We start from the raw sequence: 23,932 nt of genomic DNA on the forward strand, positions 1-23,932 counted from the left end.
AATACTTTTGAGAGCCACTGTATATATATTTTAGCTCAAAGAGCCAGCTGGCCAACGTTTCGATATGTTGTACATATCTTTCTCAAGGGAGCAATTCATATATATAGTTATTTTGTGTCTTTCCTACCGTTGTCAAATTTCTGTGCGGTTTTGGGGTCAAAGTTGAGGTATTTGAGCAGTTCTGTCGTCCAGCTCTTCTCGTCGCGCTCACTGAAGCGTCCTTTCCAGCGCAAGTGGCTCCAAGGATTTTTGAGCTGAAGAAACCGTAACCCCTGGAGTTAAAAAAACAAAACATGATTTAGCAGAACAGGATTGCACAGTACAAGTATTTACTTTTACTTAATTTTTGGTGTATGAAGTGAAATACCTGTCAAGCTAAGTAGCCCCTATGAAAATGTATCATAGCCAACCTCGAGACAATAACACTTACTGGCTACGGCGACCCTGTAGATACTGTACTATTAGCAGTACAGAATGTGACTCCACCTTCTAGTTCTTTTTGCTCTGCAACTATATTTAATTTTCTACAGCAGCAAAACCAATATTAAGTACTGAACAGTGTAAGCCCAGATGCGGCAAGTACAATATTTCACAAAAGGATATACAGTCAGATTATTCCTCTTGGAGATGTGAAGAGTACCTTGTATTCTCGAATGTCCAGGACAGCGTAAGCATGTGTGGGCACCAGGCCCCACCGCTCGCCTTCCTCCTCTGTCATCACCCCCGTCGCTGTTGTGATGAGGACGTGTCCCTTATGAAACCTAAGAGGAATGAATACTTCATTTGATAATTGTAAATATAGAGGTTGCTTTTTGTATGTCAAAGATAGGGAGTAACATCACAGGTTTTTTTTATGTTTTTGTGTTTACATATGTACTGTACTATATGTACAAATGTATGCAATGTTTATGTGTGTGTGTAAGAAGCAGTTGCATGTTCTGAGACTGTATGCTTCTGTGACAGGGTGTATAGAATACTGCTCAGTAAGAGTAATGACGCACTATACATTTCGTACACTGTTCGGTTTCCTGGGTTATTAATATTGTACTGCCATGTGTTTGTTTTGTTTTGTAGTTACATTACAAATTAATTCTGGAAATAAATAGGTGCTTTGTTTCCCCTGAAACTGCATCTGTTGTAGGTCTACGTTATATGCCAATTGAAGACATTTGTCAATTGCTTCCTGTCAATGTACCCTTTATTGGTGCTACTGGGGGTACTGTAGTTGGCAAGTCTGTACTCTGCTGCTAACTACAGCCTCCACATATTCTATAATTAATCAAAATGTGTCTTCTTTGATAGCCTGCCCGATGGCAATTTTTTCTAGTGTTTTGCTTACTTGGAGTAGCTTATTTGTAAAGACATTTAAAGAGTACATCTTGTTTTAAACGCAAATCTGTGAATTTATACAGGTCTTACTGCACTCCTCAACCACCAGGACCTCTTGCAGTACACGTCTCTTTTTCAAACCTATCTGAGTTTCCAGAGGTCTACGCTCATACCTTTGATACAGCATTCGGAAAGTGTCATCTTTGCTGAAAGCTTGATTGTCTGAATGCATGGCAATTCGTTCAGGGATCCAACCAGTTAGAGCATGAAGATCAATATTCTGTAAAAAGACATCTGAATTGGAAAACTGTTTCCCTAGCTATTTATTTTAATAGTGATTCACAATACATCTGCCCCCCCCCCCCCCCCCCCCCACCCAAAGATGCCTGTGATCAGTCTAACTTTGGAACAACCTAATAATTTTTTTATACCTCTCAAATTATACTAAAGAAAAAAGTACATCTGAGTTTAAATCTTGAGTTAAAATTATGGAAGTAGCCTAAATGTTGGGCATAATGTGCAACTGAAGTTTTATAGATGAAACCTCTCTGAGCATAATGTACAGTAACCTAGCTGAGCCAAAGCTTGTTATTCCAATCACAGCCTGTCAGAAACTTCAAGTGGGGCTTATTATGTACTTTCACTGAAAGATTCAGTTATTATTTGTAGAATTTCTTTCTTTCAGCTCATGGAATCTAAACTGGTTTGCACTAAGGTTAGTTGCTAAGAAACCTTTTACCCTTGGTGATTGGTGATAAACAATGTTTTCCTTTTTGTCACTTACCGAATTGGAACCTGGGAAATCATACCCCCCCATGACCTTCATGTAGGCTTTCTCAATCAGGGACACCCACAGCTCATTCTTGTTGCTGGAGTAGGAACAGAGCAGCTCCCCATTGTGATCCACTGGCAAATAGTCATCAATTATAACCTGGCATCAAAGTGAATACAATCAGCAGGTTAAAGAGTACAGTTCATCCTTACTAATTAAATAGCAATCCATTGTAACTGCCTTTTCGTGGGTAACATACAGTCTATAAAGCAAGCCATCTAATCCTTCTTCTATAACTATAAAACACTGAATAATGGTACATTTCGAGTAGGATTAAAAAAAAAGGTATATATTATATATATTATTATTTTTTTCAAATGACAAATGCACTAGAAGTCCTTCTCAGTGTCGTCTGTCATCTAATCTGAGAGGTTCTGGATTGTTTAGGCAAACTAAAATGAAAAATGCAGGTTCCAAACAATATGATTTTTTTTTACGAAAATATAGATTCATTCTTTCTAAACTTTAGTAGAAAGTATTAATTTATTAATTCCCAAATGCAGTTTCATCTTTAGGACACAAACTTCCTGCCTCCTTGCAACCTGTTTGCACAGAGTAAGCAAGCTTTAGCTACTACTTTCAGCAAAAGTTATACTGAATAACTTCTGGTATTCAGTAGCTCCTGTAGCAAACTAAATATTACACAGACAGGGCTCTAAAATGGCAATAAAAAGGGCAAGGCCAAAATGGCGTTCAGTTCAATACATTTGTATAGGGCACCGAGACCACTAAACTTAAGTCAAGACAAAAGTGTAGGATTCATATATGAAGCTAATTATTGACCACAGAAAGAAACAACACAGTTGAGACATAATAAAAAAATAAAAAAATAAAGTATATGAACATAATTTAGATCTATTATTTAACATCATGTAATCAAATAAACTACAAAATGATATTGGAAAAGTCTACTGGTAGCTATTAGTAGTACAGTATTTCAATGTTTATGTTCAATTTTTGGCAGTTTTTCATTGTGCTATGGAAAACTACAAAGTGGTATGATGTAATTCAATAGGTTAACATAACATTAGTCAGTAGGTTTCATCTGACTTTAAGAAGCAAAATTAGTAAATAGGGTGATGACAAACTTTGGCCAGTGCTGTACAGTCCAGCCTGCAAGGACATAGCTCCCTGCGCTGATGCCAGGCATTCATGGAACTGTTTTTGTTCAATTGTAATAGCATATATTCTTCTCAGTTTAACAAACTCAGAAACTTCGTTCCCGCGTGTAACATATACAATCCGAGTCGCTTTGTTGCATTTATGGATAAAGCTACCAACTTTCCGAAGCCTAAATCTGCAAATAATTAGCAAATATAGGTACCCAGTGTTCTTTCAATGAAAATTCTTCCGTACCTCAGTTTAATAATATTTTTGTGCAAGGAGCTTTTCTACACTTCCAGCTGGCTGCCAGGAAACAGAATGTGGGTAGGCAGAAGTTTTCATTTTTCTTTTTTTTGGAAAGTTGTAACAAGTGGAGCACCGCTGTGTGCAGAAGTCAATTAATATTTGCTCTCTATCTGACCTCCGATATAACACACATAATGAAAATAAAAATATTTAAGATGAATTTTACTGTTGGAATTTTGTAAAAGACTATTGTATTGTCATGTTGCCTCATGGTAATTAAGGAGCAATATCAATTTAGCAAAGGCTAACAGCTTCTTAAAAACCTGTTTGGTTTTGTTGTGGTACAAATAAGGAAATAAAGGGATAACAGCAGTTTAAACACATTCAAGTTATTTACTGTAAAAAAAAAAAAATTACCTGAAAATAAAACCCCTTGTAAGTATCATAAACATTTCTGAACTACTGACCTGCAAAAATAATCAAGTTTTGCAATAAATTTTGGCAGATTGAGCAAGGCTTTCTACTTTTTTTTTTTTTCTTGACTCTGAGATGGTGCTATTACGCTCAGTAGAAATCCATGTGTTTGAAAGGGTCGTGTTCGTTGTTTGTTTGTTGTTGTTTTTTTCCCCTGCTGATGCGTCAGCCACGGAAATCACATAATCATGTTATTGTTTCGATCCAGTCCAGGCGTCTCTAGTTGCTGTAGCTGAAAGGGCACTGCAGCCATAATGGCCGTGAACAGACATAGATTTTGATGGGCATTACGACAATTGATGCATTGGCCGGCGTTATTTTGAGCCCTGCACAGATATTTTGAGTTTATAAGTTAACAATCATCTTACTTTTAACTCCAAAAAGATAGTGCTGCTTTATGACCTGTATAATGGCTTAAGGGTCTGATAAAATCTGAATTTGACCGCACCTCTGAAAAATTTGACTCTGCGCACAACCAGACTACTAGTAGTGTAGATTTCTAATAATGTAAATTTAAGTATAACCCTTTAGAAACCTTTAGGACCAAAATATCTATCAGGGATAAGACTTGACAAATATGATGTCCATTATTGCTAAAACCTCTAAAATCTCTTTACAAGTACCTTTCTGGGAACCCCGTTTATATGAAGCTTGACCATGTACTTCCCACATGGGTTATACTCAGGCTGTCCATTTTTGTTCTGAGGGTAGATAATGCTACAAAGCACAAAAACAAAACAAAACCATAAGCAACTGGAGGAAAAGAACTCTGTTGATTAAATTATGCATATTGCACCCAGGGATCCAAATATTCAGTCTAACTGAACCAATTTGGTTTATAAACACAAAGGTTTTCTAGGTATTATTTAGAGTTGTCCCAATGAACAGCTGGTATTAATACCGGTTTGCCAGAATGGAAAAAAAAATAACCTGTTTTAAAATGGAACAGGGCCACATTGATTATTTGTTTATTAAATTATACAGGTATTAGGACTAGAGATTAATCCAATAAACTTTAATTATTCATTATGAATTTCAGAGGGTTTTAAAGAGATTTGAAAATTCTGAATGTAAACTGTGATCAATTCTGCCTTGTAAAAGAGGAAAACAGTCTCCTCTCCATGTATCACTATTATGTAGGTCTGCATAGTGTGCCATTATGACTACCATTGCAGCTCAATATAACATCAAGACTAGTATCATTTTTTTTGTGCAAATGTGTTTAATACACAACACAGTGCTTCAGGAAACATGAGCAATTACTACTACAACCAATGATAATAGTAGTGCAATTGGATCAAAATGTGATTTTACTGACCGTAGCATTGTAATTTAAGATTGCATATATGTACCAGGATAACATATCCGGATTTATACCACTCGTGTTCCTTGATAAATTTTGCGCCAAAGATTTTATCTTTAAAAAAGGGAATGAAACACTGAACTTGTTCACCCCTGACTACATTTAAAGAAAAAAAGCAATGTACAGTATGTAAACTTTGCTTGGTATGACTGGGGCAGGAGTTTGTTACATTTGCTATATGAATATAATATGAACTGCCCTTCATAACTTTTTGCTTATGTTAGAAAGGATTAACGTAGTCAGACAATTAACCACTTTGTAAAAAGTACCATGCCACAAAATATTTCTGAATAATGGTTATTTTATTCTAATGAAGACAGCGCAGGCAAGTGCCTTAAAGAGCCAAAACCCTAATTGTTTTAACCATACTGTTAAGGTTGGTTGTGAGAAAGCAGTGCTGCAAAACCAGTTAACATCACAATAAATACGGCACTATGGGCTGTTTTAATATGTTGTTGTATTTTGTGACTATGGCGGCATGTTTCTTGGATTTGTACCAGTTCCCCATAAAACATGCCTGAAAGACATTTGCATGGCGGATAATGATTAAGAAATGTACCTTGTGATTAACTTCTTGTTGTAGCGCCTCTCGTACGCTGCACTTATTGCCAGAGATGCTACAAAAGAACAGTCTGATACCACAGTCTATTAAAAAAAGTAAATACATTAAGTACAGTAAATACACACACACATATATATATATATATGACACACACACACAGAGGAATATGTGCTGTTTGGATGTGATACATAAGCTGGAAACAATGAATTATTTTACTTAAAATGCACCAAACAGAAAACTTGTTAGACAAGAAATGCTGCAGCTCTGCCTTTGCCTTGATATCTCTGGAATTCAATTGATTCATGTTTTCTTTCTAAAAAGCTACACCCTAATGTTAGTCAGCTCAGTTACTGCATTACCAAAAAGGACTGGAAAAAACAATTACTGAACTGTATAGTCCATGAATCATCTCCCTGAAACTGTTTGCACCCAGTCTGAAAACTGGGTAGGGTCATATAAATCATGAAGTCCCTCTAAGTCAATCAAAGCACCAGATTCCTAAACATATCACCTTAAGTAGAATATGAAGGTTGAAAATACGTATGTTGAAAAGGTTTCCTGTTCATAATAACATTTTTAAAATCCTGTCATCTTGAGACAGATTTGGAGCTCACCTGTTTGATGCTAAAGCTGGACACAGTGTAGATCATGGTGGGGTTGTTGGAAATCTCATCTGGTCGAACCCATCTGGAGAATATGGCTTTCTGTTTGGGTGACAGGGCGAGCTTTCCAAATTTGTCTCTTTAAAACAAAAGACATGCGTACACATCATATATGTTACTTAAACTTTACATATTGTAGGATATTTCACTTGAATTTATATCAACTTGCAGTCACTAATACAAACAGGCTATTTTTCTAGTTCTAGCCTAATATTTTTCAGCAGAAACATTATCTTATAGAGGAGTACAGCTCTAATAAATAAAGTCCTCTGAACTTACGAAAACGGCATTGGGAAGGCAAACCGTTCCTTTAGGTCAACACTCATGAATGGGACATATTCTATACCATTAATCCTAGAGGTCTTCCTGTGGAACAAACAGAAAAAGCAGAAATGCATTTAATTCAACTGTAATGATAGAATGAAGACAATAGTTCACAATGCCAGTGTTACATACCTATCAGATCTAAATATAGAAGTGTTTTAGTGCCTTCACAGAAAATCTCTCCCTCTTATGCGTAGTACAATAGACAAGGTACATGGGTCATAATATATTTCCACACAATAATATCTCAAGTTGGTTTTGAGCCGTAATACATGAGTGGCATAGCCAAGAGTCCATTGCTAGCTCAAAACTAACGAGAGACATTTTTGTGTGGTAATGTATTCTGACCTATATTATTATTTTATATAGTCTATGTTTCTTACCTTCTAGTTTCATTTTGTTTGTGTAAAATGCGGCGTACTGCTGTAGAAAATGCTGCAATCATTCATGCCAAAGCTGCCCGATTCCAGCCTTGTTGAAGCACCCCCAGATCATCACCGATCCTTCACCACATTTCACAGTGGGTGCGAGACACTGTGGCTTGTAGGCCTCTCCAGGTCTCCGTCTAACCATTAGACGACCAGGTGTTGGGCAAAGCTAAAAATTGGACTCATCTGGGGGTGCTTCAGCAAGGCTGGAATCGGGCAGCTTTGTCTTTGTGAAGGACGCATGAATCAAGCCAAGTACAAGGTTGTCCTGGAAGAAAACTTGCTTCCTTCTGCTCTGACAATGTTCCCCAACTCTGAGGATTGGTTTTTCCAGCAGGACAATGCTCCATGCCACACAGCCAGGTCAACCAAGGTGTGGATGGAGGACCACCAGATCAAGACCCTGTCATGGCCAGCCCAATCTCCAGACCTGAACCCCATTGAAAACCTCTGGAATGTGATCAAGAGGAAGATGGATGGTCACAAGCCATCAAACAAAGCCGAGCTGCTTGAATTTTTGCGCCAGGAGTGGCATAAAGTCACCCAACATCAATGTGAAAGACTGGTGGAGAGCATGCCAAGACGCATGAAAGCTGTGCTTGAAAATCAGGGTTATTCCACCAAATATTGATTTCTGAACTCTTCCTAAGTTAAAACATTAGTATTGTGTTGTTTAAAAATGAATATGAACTTATTTTCTTTGCATTATTCGAGGTCTGACAACACTGCATCTTTTTTGTTATTTTGACCAGTTGTCATTTTCTGCAAATAAATGCTCTAAATGACAATATTTTTATTTGGAATTTGGGAGAAATGTTGTCAGTAGTTTATAGAATAAAACAAAAATGTTCATTTTACCCAAACGCATACCTATAAATAGTAAAACCAGAGAAACTGATAATTTTGCAGTGGTCTCTTAATTTTTTCCAGAGCTGTATATAGGTAATAGGGATATGCAAATTTCACCATTACAACAGCCAATCAAATCGCATGAAAGTAGCCAAAAGACTTCTACATTCACAGCGTTTCAAAAGTCAGACTAGACTGACGAGTAAAAAGCTCAGGAGAGTAAGTAACCCATGGTCGGTCTTCTAATTAAAGCTACAGTACCACATTAGCTGCGCGTATATTGTGTTAAACTGTTACTGGGGCAAATGGGGTTAACCAGTGTAAGTTTACGTGATGATCAACTATCTCTAGCCAATATTATTTTTCTAATGCAGGGGTGTGTTATAGAGAAATAATGCAAGCTGCTGAACTAAGAAGAGAGTTTATTTTCTTTCAGTTTTTTTAGTAAAAGCACTGTTCAGAATGCTATCCAGTGTCACCTCAAGACTTCAATCTCCTCGTTTGTGTACTTCTGCCCTTGTGGCTCGCAGGACTGCACCGGTCGGACTGGCTGGGGTTTATCTTGCAGGCTGAAGTCAGGTCCCAGGGGCTTGAAGCTTCTCACTGGGTTACCGGGCTTGGCCGATGCAGGTCTGTCCTTGGGAGCTGGCTTAGACAGGGTGTCTTTAAGACCCTCTGCTCTGTGAAAAAAGATAATAAATGGAGCATCAGTTATTAGTTTGGATTCTAGAGTCAGAACAATGTAAATATGTAAGTATAATATGGTCATAAGGCCTGTTTCTCACCATAACACCCAACAACCACTTTGTGTACAATAAAGTCAAAGAATATCCCCCAAATTACAACTAAGTAGATGTTTTATATCCAGCATATGTCTATGCATCATATTACAAGGCCTGTTAAATATGGATGTTGTTTTACAAAAGAGTAGTTCCAGAATTTCTTGAGGACCCAATGGGCAACTTTTGTAGACCCCAGACTTTTTTTACTACGTTAAAATGGACAGTAATTTGTGTTTCTACTATGCATTAACTGGGCTTTACTACACATTGCAGTAATCTTTTATAAGTGCAAATACCCACAAACATGACAAAATTCATGTCACTCCTCCTTGAACATTATAAAACCGGTGCACAGCTGACATCCAAGCTCTTAGTGTAACACACCTGTCAAGGGCCTGCCGAGCTAGTTGTTTCAGTTTGAGTTGGAGGGTTTGGTCAGAAGTCTCATTAGCCTGAAAGAAAACAAGATGGGATGACAATTGCTCTTTAATCTTAAAAGGGAAGGAGAATGTAATGCATTCCTTCATGTATTTACTTTGTACATGCACTGTATTGAAATGCAAGAATTGTACATCATGAGGAGTGTTTTTTTGTTTTTTTTTACTGAACGCCAGTTTTTGCTTAGTTATACATGATTTGTGTCTATTATTCAATATTTTCACGGTAGTATTTTCTAGGAAATATACAATATTTTGATTAAAATGCTGTTTTATTTTGACTCCAACATTGTAATAAGCAGCTCTACACTCTATATCGTAGGATACAGCAGACGTTTAGACATCAGATGATCAAATACCATTCAAACGTGCTTCTCTGTCACTTCACAAACACATTATCACCTGATTATGTTGGCCAATCAAAGTCTGATTATTGTGGCAATTGCTGGGCGAACTACTAGCTTGATCAAAAACTAAACTGAAATACTTACACAAAAATATATGAGGAATGGATGAGGAATGGAGAGAAAACATAAATCAGTTTATAAATACTCAAAAGAAAACAAATGTTTCGAAGAATGCAAAAAGCAAAAATAGCAGAAGTGGGTCATTTGGGGCAGAGGATGCACCGCGTTGCAAATACTGCTGGATTGAGGTACATTTCGTGCTGACAATAAAAGAACATACTGAAAAATAAGCGACACATTAAACTAAAACAAGAAAGTGAACTGAGAGACAAGCAATCCGTTTATCCTGCTTTTACACACACTTTAATAAAAAGAAAGTGCAGAATGACTGTGTTAATGAGTTTGTCAGAGTGCTGTGCTTTGCTGGACAGCCACTGTTTATTGCAGAGAGGTATGCATTGGTGACTTCGTGCGACAGTACCATCTGTAGTAAAACACTGCCTAACACCGACAAACTTAATCGTAAATATTTGACAGAAAATGGTGATGCTTTAGTTGTCAATTTTTTATTTTTTTTTATGATTTCAGGGCGAATAAACCTGGCTTGTTTTGTGCTGATGTCATGTTCATACCTTCTGTAGATACTATTTCCGTCAGCACAGCAATTGCCCAAACGTTTGCAAAGTACCAGCTAACTTGGGAAAATGTGGCATCGACTTGCACAGATTCTGCTTCATACATGCCAGGGACATTATTAATCAAAAAACAGAACTGCTACTCATCATATTCCACTGTTTCAATTAAAAACTATTTTGTACCAATTTTTTTTTTTAAAAGATAAAAACCGAAAACGTGGAACACTAACCACGAGTTAAAGTAAAAATCATGTATTCTGGAATCTGACGCTTTACCTTACACACACACAATATCATCACCACATCTGCACTGTGCTGCGTCAAAGATGACAGCTGAAAGACACCTTGTTTCTTTTCCCAGGTTTACGCCAAAAGCAATAGGAATCAAACTACCTGTCTGGTATTCAAAGGTCAACTATTTCTCAATGAACTCCATGACCGACAGTACTTCGTTTTTGGGATACAAATACAAAAGGCAGACTGAGGGCATGATTTAGGATACTGCTCAGCTCTTCATGATGCTGCAGATAATAAACAACTAAATAAAGTACAAAACTCAATGTTAAATTAAAATCTACACCCTATGTCTATCTGTAGCAGAGGATTGACGTACTGTATGGTAGCCGTTGATGTCTTTGCAATTCAAATATTTGTAGTTTCAAAATAATATGTAACAAACAAATCACAAAGCTTGATCTGTAATCGTCTGTCAAAATGGGGGGCAACCTACCACCTTACCGGTCTTTGAGGTATTCAAATCTTAATCAGTACAAAAGCAATCATTACATAGTCTATAAACTCAATGCACAGGTATATCAGTTTCGAGATTTTATTTATAGCACAACAACAATGGATTCCAACGAAGGCCAACGTCACACAAGGAAGAAGAAAATCAAGTAAAACTGGCACAGCAAGAAATGTATAGAAATGCAACAATGGACAGCAATTTCAGCACATTACACCAGCCCCAAATGCCTTTGTGCCAGTGCAAACAGCTGATATTGTGTGGAGTATTCACCTACCGTTTCTATACACAGTTCCACAGCCTGCGTGTACAGTTCTACAGCTTCTTCCACGTTGCCTTTCTCATCATCGTCAAAGGCTTGTGTGACCAGAAAGTGAGCCCGCTCTAGATCAAGCTGATGCTTCGACTTAAGGGGATCAATGCTCTGTGCCTGAACTAAATGAACAAAAAAAAAATTAACACAGGTTTCTTTTCTTGTTGCTCAAAATATTTTATTTTGTTGCTCAAAATAAAATATCAACCATAACTAAACACTCAATCAGCTTTACTATAACTGTGGGGTGGAACCGGTAAATGGCATAAAAGTCCATTTTAATGATAAGAACTTCCTTGTCAGAAAGCGGGGAGCAGATACTAAAATGATGCTTTCACACTCCATAACTCACAAATTAAGTAATATGGAGGTCACTGTCACACAGGTAGACTAAAGTATAGGATTGTGGGACACCTTTGACTTTTGACCTCCAGTTCAAGGTTTCAGAATACCAAGCTAATTCTCTGTGTTCAACGTTCTCACAACAGGAATAGAACCGATGATCAGATTTAGATAACATTTTACAGAATTAAACAGGAACTTTGTTCCTACTGTGTTTGAAGAAAATCAGTCTTCTCAAACTGAATACCACTAACCAAGAACCAAGAACCAAAACCATTGATCCAACAATGACTGGTTAAGGATTCACATATATTTAACAAGAGTTGACTGTGAAGATACTTTGTATTTTTATTTGGTACAGTGGTAGCCATGGCTAGCTATAAAAATGGAGAAGTATGGCGCAGTATTCTACACGGTAAAACTGAAGTCAATACAACATGCCATTTAGTTAACCTGTCCTGCATCTTCTATATGCTAGAGCACTTCACCAACTTATCATACCAATTTTAATGCACTAGGTTTAAAATTTAATTACTACTACTATCATTTGCAGGTGAAACACTATATATTTACTCTATTAAGCTTTTGCTTCAGTATAAATTCTGCAAGATATTTAAATAATAAAGATAACAACTTAAGGCATCTTATATGCAATTATATAATTTCTTATGAGGTTTTTATTTTATCATGAAAACTATAGTTTCATAGTTTTTTAATATATTTTTAAAAGCACTGAAGCATAAACAGTTTATCAGCATTGTAAATATTTTTTTTCATTTTAATAGTGATAGATACCGGTAAGTGAGTATGGAGGATAATTTGTGCCAAAATTAAAAAAAAAAAAAATAAAATTCGAAATAAATAATTAAATAAATAACTAAATAAATAAATAAATAAAAAACGAAATAAATACATACAAATATAAATACATAAATAAATATAAAACGAAATAAATACATAAATAAGTAGAAACTGAAATATATTTAATAATTTATCTATTTATTTATTTTGTTATTTATTTACGTATTTATTTTGTTTTTTATTTATTTATTTACTTACTTATATATTTATTTATTTATTTATTTCGTTTTTTATTTCGTTTTTTATTTTCGCTTTTTTATTTCGTTTTTTTTCTCTATTTATTTCATCTCTTAATTTTGGCACAATCTTTTCGAGCTACCGTCAATCATGCTCGATGGGCGGGACAATAAGTGAATCGGTGATCTACTAACTTTGCCTGGTAGTAGTGCGGAGAGGTGTGCAGTCAGGGCTACAACGTCGTTGTTGTACAGTTTCAATGCTGTGAATATTCCATACGTTACAAATGTGTACAATATGACTTATAGGAGTCTTATCCTAGAAAAGATTAGGGAGCTTTTAATTCAAGTTGAATGTGGGTCGGTAAATGACGACTTTATTTTGTGTCGAGTAGATTGGCTGTTGGAAAGAATAGGGCAGATATTGGCATGTACTGATGAACATATTGATGAAGGTGCCAGAACCAACTTGCAGATAATTCGCCCATCAAATTCTACGCAGTACCAGTGACGACGGTATAGCAGAAGAGTCCGCAGCGGTAGGCCAAACTGGGACGGGAAAATCTGGACGTCCCAATATATTTTTACCCAGGGAGCCCTCTCCGCACTTCGCACTTCGCGAACAAATCGTTCTTTTTGAATGACTCACTAGGTGAACGATGGGAATCGGATCAGAGTCCCCATTGAATTGGTTCTTTTGATTCACCCTATGAACAAGCTGCGTGGCGCACAGGAGTCGAGTTACCAGCCTATCAAACCTCATGAAGTGATTCTTTACCTCTCGAGTCTGGCTGATTTGTTCGTTGTAACAAGGAAACCGGGTTGTCTCTCAACTCGTTGAGTGTTATGAAACTGAAGACGTATGTGCCATGTTGGATCCAAATTCCCGCTTACTTAGTGCATGATAAGAACTCTGTGTAAGCCAAAATGGCGTCAGTTACATCCTCCAGACCATAGCTATATATCTATGATCCAGACGGTGTGCACTTTCTAGAGTGCTGCTTCACGCTGTCAGAAACCATAATTTCTTACAGTTCTTCTTAGTTTACTATGTACGTAACCTTGTGTAAGTCTGCCAAACAAATAAATAATAAAATGAACCACTACTAGTTGTAGCCTATGTGTGTTTGTTATTTTTTTATACACATACAAAATTAATCCTATCTATAGTTAACTATTTTGCACAAATTATGATTAATACTTCTAAGTCATCTTGAGTAAAGTCAGCCAAATTACTTAATAATAATAATAATAATAATAATAATAATAATAGAGATATACACCTAATTTCCAAAATAAATACATACAAACATCTACTGGTATTGTAACGTTATTGTACCCAAGGCTTAATTATATAACTTGTGATTACATATTGTGATTACAAAGATTACATGACGATTTACAACTACAGTTAAATATTTTATAATTTAATAATGACGGCGATTCACCTTAGACCACAAGGTGAAACGTAGTATCAGCTACGATACAACGACCTTTTAGGAGGATATTGCACATTCTAACGGATGACGTTCTTAAACGTCAATTATATTTTACATTATTAAATATACATTTTCTAAATGTTATTTTACTGTGGTAAATACTAAACATATACACATTTAAACTTTGTTTATATAAAATGTACATGTTGCGGTTATGGGTGTGCTTCAACGGGCGATTGATCACATGACTAATCCCTAAAGGTTTACTGGATAGAAGAGGAATTGGGCAAACAGCGTTTTGCTATGTGCTGAATAAATACCACAGATTAGTTCCACAAATACCACTCGTTCGAGCCTCTCTTTTTTGTTGTTGTAAAAAAAACAATGAGTGACTCCAAATGTATATAAAAAAAAAACACGTAAGAAATGAAATTGACTTTTTTTTTTTTTTTTAAAGATGAAATTAAATTAGATTGATACTGATGGCTAAACAATGCTAATGGTTCAAACTGTTATGTTATCTCTAGGATTGTAAATATATATTATTATTATTTTGTCAAACTATATTTAATGTTTATGAACCCAGTCAACCAATTATAGATTATCCCTAGCTTTTGTGATGTGCAGTTCGTGAACGACTCGTTCTTTCCGGTTCAAATAAACTTACGTAAATACTTAATGCGGTCTACATTGATTGGTTTTGTGTCATTGAATCAGTGAATCAATTGAACGAAATGAATCGATTCACCAAACTGAACTGAATCAAATGAGTCGAGGACTGCCCATCACTGCTCCGCACTACTACCAGGAAAAGTTAGTAGATCACCGATTCACTATTGTCCCGCCCATCGAGCATGATTGACGGTAGCTCAAAAAGATTGTGCCAAAATGAAAAGACGAAATAAATAATGAAATAAAAAACACAATAAAAAACGAAATAAATAAATAAAAAACGAAATAAATACGTAAATAAATAAATACATTATTAAATATATTTCATTTTTTACTTATTTATGTATTTATTTCGTTTTTTATTTATTTATTTATATTTGTATGTATTTATTTCGTTATTTATTTATTTATTTAATTATTTATTTCGAATTTTATTTATTTATTTATTTTTTAATTTTGACACAAATTATCCTCCATAAGTGAGACGTATGAAACAGTTCATTAGATCTCATGATTTTCTCCACATCTGGACACAGCTAACTGACAACCACAACACATCCTGCAAGTGGGGATCGCTAAGGTTTCCTCTGGGTCAGAACTTGTTGAGTTTCATCAAGCTAAAAGTTTGTTCACAGATATACAGTGCTCCCTCGCTATAACGCGGGTCTTGTGGGACACACAATATGAGCACCATAACAGAAGAGCGTTAACGGGGGAGGGGGTGGGGGCGCCAGGGGACACATAACACACATCTGACTAAGTAAAATACAAAATAAAATAACTCCCTCTCTATAATGCACATATAGTGAAGCAAAAATTTAGCTTTCCGTGAATTAACCATGCATAAAGCACCATGTAACCAACACTATATTTTTTACAAAAAAACAGGTAACATTCCCACTCGTGGATCATTTTAATTAGCAGTTTTGAAACTATAAATAGCCTGGCTAAATGGCAGTCGGGAGTTCAGTTTGAAGCGACAGACAAGCAAACCAAGTGTGAGAAACCAAGTGCGAGGGTCAGGCGAGGGGAAGAGGGAATGGGAATGGTTCGGTTGAGCGGGCTGAAGCGAAGCGGAAGCGTCTCGTCTCCCAGAGAAAGCTGCAGCTCCTCTCGCAGCAAAAAAGTAAATACATTAGGAAAGATAACCACGTAATAGGCCTAATATTTATTTAGTTATAAAACGAATGCTGAATAAGATGTCTGTGTTATAAAGTGCCAGAGCAGCTTTTATTCAGTTCAGATATTGTATCAAAAGGGAGAGACAGAAACGGAAGTTAGACTGAGAAGTTGTTTATAGTTTGAACAACACCAGTACTGTATTTACTGTAGAAATACTGCATGAATCACTAGTATTGGGAATTGGGGGACATGCTGTAGGAGCGTTATATCCGAGAAGCGTTATAATCGAGAGCCTTATAGCGAGGGAGCACTGTATGTACTTCCAAAAATAGAGAGCATCCTCTGAGTGTGCTTTCTTATTCCTGGGTACTTGTCCAAATCTACATATTTGTAGGTCTTGGAGAGGAACGGTGCTGTATTTTTCATTTAAAACCAATTTAGCTGCATTTGGCGCATTGTCCGCTTTGCTAGAGAATGGGTGTGAAAATAATGAAAAATAATTTTCACTGTCACGAAAATCTGAAAAATGATGTTTGAACTCCTGCAACAGGTCTCTGATGAATGCAGCATACACAGAAAAATCTTTAGCTTTTTTACAGACCTGTTGAGAAATGCCCCGGGGCATGTCTTCAATGCGATGTTATTGTGTTTATTGAAAGGCTGATGTTAGAGAACAGATCTTTCTTTTCTAGGCATACATTTTCAGCAACCAAAGTTAGACATTGTTTTACAAATTCACCAGTGGCGAATGGTTTACCACTCTTGCAAATTAACTCTACAATGCCTTAGCTGACACAGCTGACATTTTCCTGAATTTGAGAACCTCTTGTAAGAACATCTTGTGGGCACATAACTTCTTTAGTTTAGTTAATTGGCTTTCTCTTTTCGTGCGATGCCTGTATATTTATATATAGTATGATGATGCATGTTTTGTTTCATAATGTTGTTTCACATTGTACTCCATTACAGCAACAGCTTCTTGGCATATTAGACAAACAGCTCTGTCTTTAACTTCTGTGAAAAAATAACCCTCACTCCATTTGTCTTGAAATTGCCTCTTTTTTACTCTAGTTTTGTACTCCCACTTTATTTTATTTACCCACAATCCACTTTGAAACTACTGTAAAGAGAATTGTGGGAGTCTGGAACCAATTCCCAAGTAATGTTGTTGAAGCTGACACCCTGGGATCCTTCAAGAAGCTGCTTGATGAGATTCTGGGATCAATAAGCTACTAACAACCTAACGAGCAAGATAACAACAATGCACATATGCGCGATCTTCCTCACACTCTGAGAACACGTGACCATAGCTTCCAGTGTAACCTGCTATGTAATGGAAAGTAAATTTCAGAGCAAGCAAAACTGCAGAAAACAACAAGTTGTACTGTATAAGTACTTATTTATATCTTGAAATATACTTTTAAAGAATCGTGTAACCACTCCCATAAGCCATACACAAATCGTGTATTCATAAATGACAAAAGAGCCCTTTGGATGTTTCATAAATGGCACTGAATGGAACACTGTAAACCTTAGACCATAAAAATGGGTAATGACAAAACTTCTTTCGCTGAATGTGATAGCAGTTGTAATTCAACACTACTTTATTCTTAATAAGTTTTTCTCTTCTAAATTTCTTGTAATACCTGTATTTTCAACAAATACATCCTTAACATACCTGCAGTGTGAAGGGCATCCACCCTGTCTAAGTATTCGCTAATTTTGTCCTGAATATTCTCCAATTTTGATCCTGCCATTCTGGCATAAATCAAGGCCTGAGCAGCTTCCTGAGAAAGGAGAAATACAATAATATATTGTTATGTATTGTATTAGTGTAAAAATGAACAGAATTGTGGACCACTGGAGCTAGTAATTCTGGTATCAAAGATCCATGTCTCCTCAATCTGTCAAAAGTTGAGGAAACCAACTCAACAAAGTTATTCATTTAAAATATTTATTTTGGTGCTGAAAGTTGATTAAAAACAAACGTGCTGCCAAGTTGTATGTACTACGTTTCCATATATCCTAGCCTTAAAAGCACCTAATAACAGTGATACGTGTAACAACAGCTCTATTCAAATACTGTCTATTTAAAATGATGGTAGTGGTATTTCGTGCAGAAGAAACTACTCATCTTGGCGACTTTGTGAATTTCCCCCGGGATTTTCCATGCCTTTGAAAAAAAGGTAAGTAACGTACATTTAAAAAAAAAATCTCACTACATCGACTCATTTCAAGAGAAATAGTACAAAAGTCTTTATCAATTTCATTTGTGGACATGAATTTATGAAAGAAACTCGTCCCCTTTCATGGGACGGTCATTTATATCATGTAGCCTACAATAAATTCCGATTAATACAAAACAGTTTGAAATTACAGAGATTACTGAGAAATAACAAAATCATTAATAATACACAACTTCAATATTATTACACGTTTTATAGTTTTCATGGTGTACTATATGTGTCTAATACAAACCTAATACTCTGGAATGGAGTTTCAAACTCATAATGCGACATTTAAAGCAAACACTAGCGTTATCGTTACATAATTACATACATCATACCTTATAATAAAAAACAGCTTCATTGTACTTTCCGTTTTGGTCATTGAAAACGGCAGATTTTGCAAATTTTACAGCATCCAACTCCAATGCCGAGGAATCCATAGTTCTGATTTTAATGACAGATAAACAAATAACACGTGAATTTATTGTATCACCAGTGAAGTCGATTACACCATCCAGGAACGCGATTCACTCATCTGTGCCCATCTCATGAAACAACAGCTGTCTATCCTTGTTGTTGCTGTCACCGTTCCCTTTACTGATATTAGCCTCCCCCTCCCTCAAATAAATATAACCACAGTGATACAAAAAATGGGTCTTCCGGCAGCTGTATTGACAGTCGCGGTAATTTCTCAACTATGTGTAATTTAACAGATTGTAGCGCTGCCACACTCCAAGCTCCCTTTCCTTCGTCGTCCTTATTGAAAACTTTGATCAAACCAAACAGAACTAATTATCTTCCGGGTCTGAGGGGGCGGAGTGTTACTGTAAACACGCGCTGTCAGCAGGTGGGGTGTATTTGCATAATCCTTGTAGTGTATGCTGGGCTAGACCAGCTACCCAACAAATGAAATACACCAACAGGTATGAAGGATATTTTATGCCAAAATGAAAAATAAATATACATAAATTAATTAATACATAAATGTCAAAATAAATACATACATATATAGACATGCATGTATTTATTTTAATATTTATTTATTCATGTAATTAATTATGAATTTATTTATTTACACATGTGTTTATTTATTTCTAAATTTATTAATTTATTTCATTTATTTATTTATTTTTCATTTTGGCTCATACCCGTGCTTCATCGAGGGTACCTAACTCGTTGTACCCCATGCATGCTCAGCTTTTAATTACCTTATCCTTCTATTATACAACTCGATCATAATAATAATAATAATAATAATAATAATAATAATAATAATAATAATAATAATAATAATAAATAATCTTTATTTATATAGCGCCTTTCATGCCGCAAGGTTCAAGGCACTTCACACAGGTTACAACAATTACAAAGACAAATATTATAAAAACACTAACTAAAATGGACAAAAAATACACTCAAAATGACAAAAAAACATAAAAATATACAAAACAGTTCAAATAACCATGTCATGTCAGAATAAAATCAGAAGGTTAAATCAAGTCTGAAGCCTTGATTTAAAAGTAGCCACTGTGGTCGAACCTCTGACCTGACCTTGCAGAGTTCTACATGGTTTCTGAAGTACTAGTACTTTATAATGTTCCCCAAAGTGTTCTGAAAAAAGGACACCAATTTAAATATGCTACTGTATATATATATATATATATATTGTGAATTCTTATAGGTAGAGAGTTAACTACAGCCCAAAAACGCCTGGTTCCTGGGGGAGCAAACCGCTGAAAAAAGCTTGGTCCTAAAGGGTTACACAATGCTGCTTGTGAACATGGATTTTCACATGTCAGTATTTTAAAAAACAAATATTGATCCCGCCTGTCAGCCTCACGCCTTTCTGCCATGATGCATATTCGTATGTGTAAGATGACCACTGAAACCTTTATCCTGAACCCAGCATCCTTGACAGGGATGCAAATCGTTTTGAAAATGGGTGCTAAACTGTTTTGAAAGTTTAGCACCAGACAGCCTACTGGTGCTAAATTATCAAACCCCACCCTAATCAAGTCCCCATTACAACTTCTCACACAACACAAATCTCTCAAGTGTATGTGGATTAGTGTAGTTGGGTCATTAAGTATTATTATTATTATTATTACTATTTAGCAGACGCCTTTATCCAAGGCAACTTACAGAGACTAGGGTGTGTGAACTATGCATCAGCTGCAGAGTCACTTACAATTACGTCTCACCCGAAAGACGTAGCACAAGGAGGTGAAGGGACTTACTCAGGGTCACACAATGAGTCAGTGGCTGAGGTGGGATTTGAACCTGGGACCTCCTGGTTACAAGCCCTTTTCTTTAACCACTGGACCACACAGCCTCCTTAAGTACTCCAGACCTAATGAGAAACTATCATCATCTATGGTTGCTAACGAATACAATAAATAAATAATAATAATAACAATAAATGAAACATGTCTACTGGTGCCAGAATTTAATGTCGCTTGCGCTATATGAGGCACCCTGGCACTAGAATCCCCTGATCCTTGACATCCCAATTGTTTGAACTGTCCGAGGAAGAGGTGGAGCTAGACAGCGGCTTGGATGATGACACCTCATTTTGGAGAGTACCAAACCATTTCTGCTGGTACTCATGTGAGAACCTAATGAGAAAAGGAATGAGAACCCCTGTGTATAACTTTACTTGTATGTTAATAAAACATGATTACTGTGACTTGAAATTGTTTGTTGTGTTTGGTGCTAACTCTCTCAGTGTCTAGGGGAAATATTAAGGAACAGTATGCCTTGTTTTCTTACAGCTCCTTGATGGACCTTGTTCTTTGTTTGAAACAAGAGATGAAAACCAGACAAGCCTATGATAAGATTATATACTTGTATTAATGCAATTATAGAAAGCGAATCCTAAAACTGTATATGCCTTATGGTGTTGCTTTTGGTGTACTCAATACATAACATGTATTATGGATTGCTCTGCTAAGCTATTGTTAAGGGGTTGTGAAATCTGCTAAGTAACTCTCTGTTGGTTATTATTATTTAACAAAGTACCTTGCAACAATTGGAACTACATTAAGGTTCTCATAAAATATTATTTTATTTTGAACAGGTGTTGTAAACTGGAATATGTTTACTCAAGAATACATTCAGGAGCACCACACTGAGTTTTAGATTACTGAGTGCAGACACTGTGGGACCAGCTACAAGGACTTGGTACCAGGATATGTGGGAGATGGACAGCTTCGAGTTTTGAGGGGCTATTACGCTGAAGTGAAACAACCATGGATTTTACCTGGGCCTTTGAGAAGGGTATAGCCCAGACCACAGGCTCATCGAGCATACCTAACTCATCGTAAGCCATGCATGCGCAGCTTTTAATAATGTCATCCTTTTATCAGTACAGCTGGATGAGTCTGTGGTCTAGCTGTACCACTATATTAAAGAGTTCTGTAATATAGTGCTATAGCTACAGAGTTCTTTGTTCCATGTGGTAAATGTACTAGTCTAACATTTCATACAGTGCCTTGCAAAAGTATTCGGCCCCCTTGAACTTTGCGACCTTTTGTCACATTTCAGGCTTCAAACATAAAGATATGAAACTGTAATTTTTTGTGAAGAATCAACAAGAAGTGGGACACAATCATGAAGTGGAACGAAATTTATTGGATATTTCAAACTTTTTTAACAAATAAAAAACTGAAAAATTGGGCGGGCAAAATTATTCAGCCCCTTTACTTTCAGTGCAGCAAACTCTCTCCAGAAGTTCAGTGAGGATCTCTGAATGATCCAATGTTGACCTAAATGACTAATGATGATAAATAGAATCCACCTGTGTGTAATCAAGTCTCCGTATAAATGCACCTGCACTGTGATAGTCTCAGAGGTCCGTTTAAAGTGCAGAGAGCATCATGAAGAACAAGGAACACACCAGGCAGGTCCGAGATACTGTTGTGGAGAAGTTTAAAGCCGGATTTGGATACAAAAAGATTTCCCAAGCTTTAAACATCCCAAGGAGCACTGTGCAAGCGATAATATTGAAATGGAAGGAGTATCAGACCACTGCAAATCTACCAAGACCTGGCCGTCCCTCTAAACTTTCAGCTCATACAAGGAGAAGACTGATCAGAGATGCAGCCAAGAGGCCCATGATCACTCTGGATGAACTGCAGAGATCTACAGCTGAGGTGGGAGACTCTGTCCATAGGACAACAATCAGTCGTATACTGCACAAATCTGGCCTTTATGGAAGAGTGGCAAGAAGAAAGCCATTTCTTAAAGATATCCATAAAAAGTGTCGTTTACAGTTTGCCACAAGCCACCTGGGAGACACACCAAACATGTGGAAGAAGGTGCTCTGGTCAGATGAAACCAAAATCGAACTTTTTGGCAACAATGCAAAACGTTATGTTTGGCGTAAAAGCAACACAGCTCATCACCCTGAACACACCATCCCCACTGTCAAACATGGTGGTGGCAGCATCATGGTTTGGGCCTGCTTTTCTTCAGCAGGGACAGGGAAGATGGTTAAAATTGATGGGAAGATGGATGGAGCCAAATACAGGACCATTCTGGAAGAAAACCTGATGGAGTCTGCAAAAGACCTGAGACTGGGACGGAGATTTGTCTTCCAACAAGACAATGATCCAAAACATAAAGCAAAATCTACAATGGAATGGTTCACAAATAAACATATCCAGGTGTTAGAATGGCCAAGTCAAAGTCCAGACCTGAATCCAATCGAGAATCTGTGGAAAGAACTGAAAACTGCTGTTCACAAATGCTCTCCATCCAACCTCACTGAGCTCGAGCTGTTTTGCAAGGAGGAATGGGCAAAAATTTCAGTCTCTCGATGTGCAAAACTGATAGAGACATACCCCAAGCGACTTACAGCTGTAATCGCAGCAAAAGGTGGCGCTACAAAGTATTAACTTAAGGGGGCTGAATAATTTTGCACGCCCAATTTTTCAGTTTTTTATTTGTTAAAAAAGTTTGAAATATCCAATAAATTTCGTTCCACTTCATGATTGTGTCCCACTTGTTGTTGATTCTTCACAAAAAATTACAGTTTCATATCTTTATGTTTGAAGCCTGAAATGTGGCAAAAGGTCGCAAAGTTCAAGGGGGCCGAATACTTTCGCAAGGCACTGTATTTGAATGATGATTTTTTTTTTAATGTACCTATTATCTGCATACTTAATACAATTTTCTTCAGTTGCAATGCAGTGGTTTTGTATGAAAAGATGGTACCTTTTCACACAGACAGTCATTCATTATGTTTCTATTGCTAGTGATGCTACATTCAGTTAATGTGTCTGCTAAAGTTTAATTGGAGTAATACTGGTATTATAATGGTATCCCAGTGTTCCCTTTCCTATAATGGTAATGGTAGCATAAAAACAGTAACACAGCATGTTATAGGTGACTTATTTGTGTTTATCTTTTCCATATAGAGTAGGTGAAATAACAACATGTATATGTATTGTTCAAAGATCACATTATGTTGACAACAGGATGATGATATAAATGAAGCAGTAACAGGAAGCTGACTGTAGTGAACACTGAACTCCAAAATGTATGTCTGTTATGAAGTGGCATGAAATGTCATTATTAGAAAAGGAATAATTTTGCACATT

General features: G+C 36.5%; 1 protein-coding gene across 1 annotated transcript in view; it reads right to left on the reverse strand.

Moving 5' to 3' along the window:
- Window positions 1-19,134, reverse strand: part of LOC117394173 (calpain-7-like) — a 71,231-nt gene extending 52,097 nt beyond the window's left edge. The window contains exons 1-13 of the mRNA XM_059013006.1: window positions 18,671-19,134; window positions 17,783-17,891; window positions 11,457-11,614; window positions 9,340-9,407; window positions 8,653-8,853; window positions 6,852-6,938; window positions 6,525-6,651; window positions 5,908-5,993; window positions 4,609-4,702; window positions 2,114-2,260; window positions 1,503-1,609; window positions 641-761; window positions 128-272 (exon numbers count right to left, since the gene is read on the reverse strand). Of these exons, the coding sequence (XP_058868989.1) occupies window positions 128-272; window positions 641-761; window positions 1,503-1,609; window positions 2,114-2,260; window positions 4,609-4,702; window positions 5,908-5,993; window positions 6,525-6,651; window positions 6,852-6,938; window positions 8,653-8,853; window positions 9,340-9,407; window positions 11,457-11,614; window positions 17,783-17,891; window positions 18,671-18,772 (1,552 nt within the window). The 5' untranslated portion in view covers window positions 18,773-19,134. The remainder of the gene's footprint in view (window positions 1-127; window positions 273-640; window positions 762-1,502; window positions 1,610-2,113; window positions 2,261-4,608; window positions 4,703-5,907; window positions 5,994-6,524; window positions 6,652-6,851; window positions 6,939-8,652; window positions 8,854-9,339; window positions 9,408-11,456; window positions 11,615-17,782; window positions 17,892-18,670) is intronic.
- Window positions 19,135-23,932: the final 4,798 nt, after the last annotated feature.

Source organism: Acipenser ruthenus, chromosome 3, assembly GCF_902713425.1.
Source record: "Acipenser ruthenus chromosome 3, fAciRut3.2 maternal haplotype, whole genome shotgun sequence".
NCBI lineage: Eukaryota > Metazoa > Chordata > Actinopteri > Acipenseriformes > Acipenseridae > Acipenser > Acipenser ruthenus.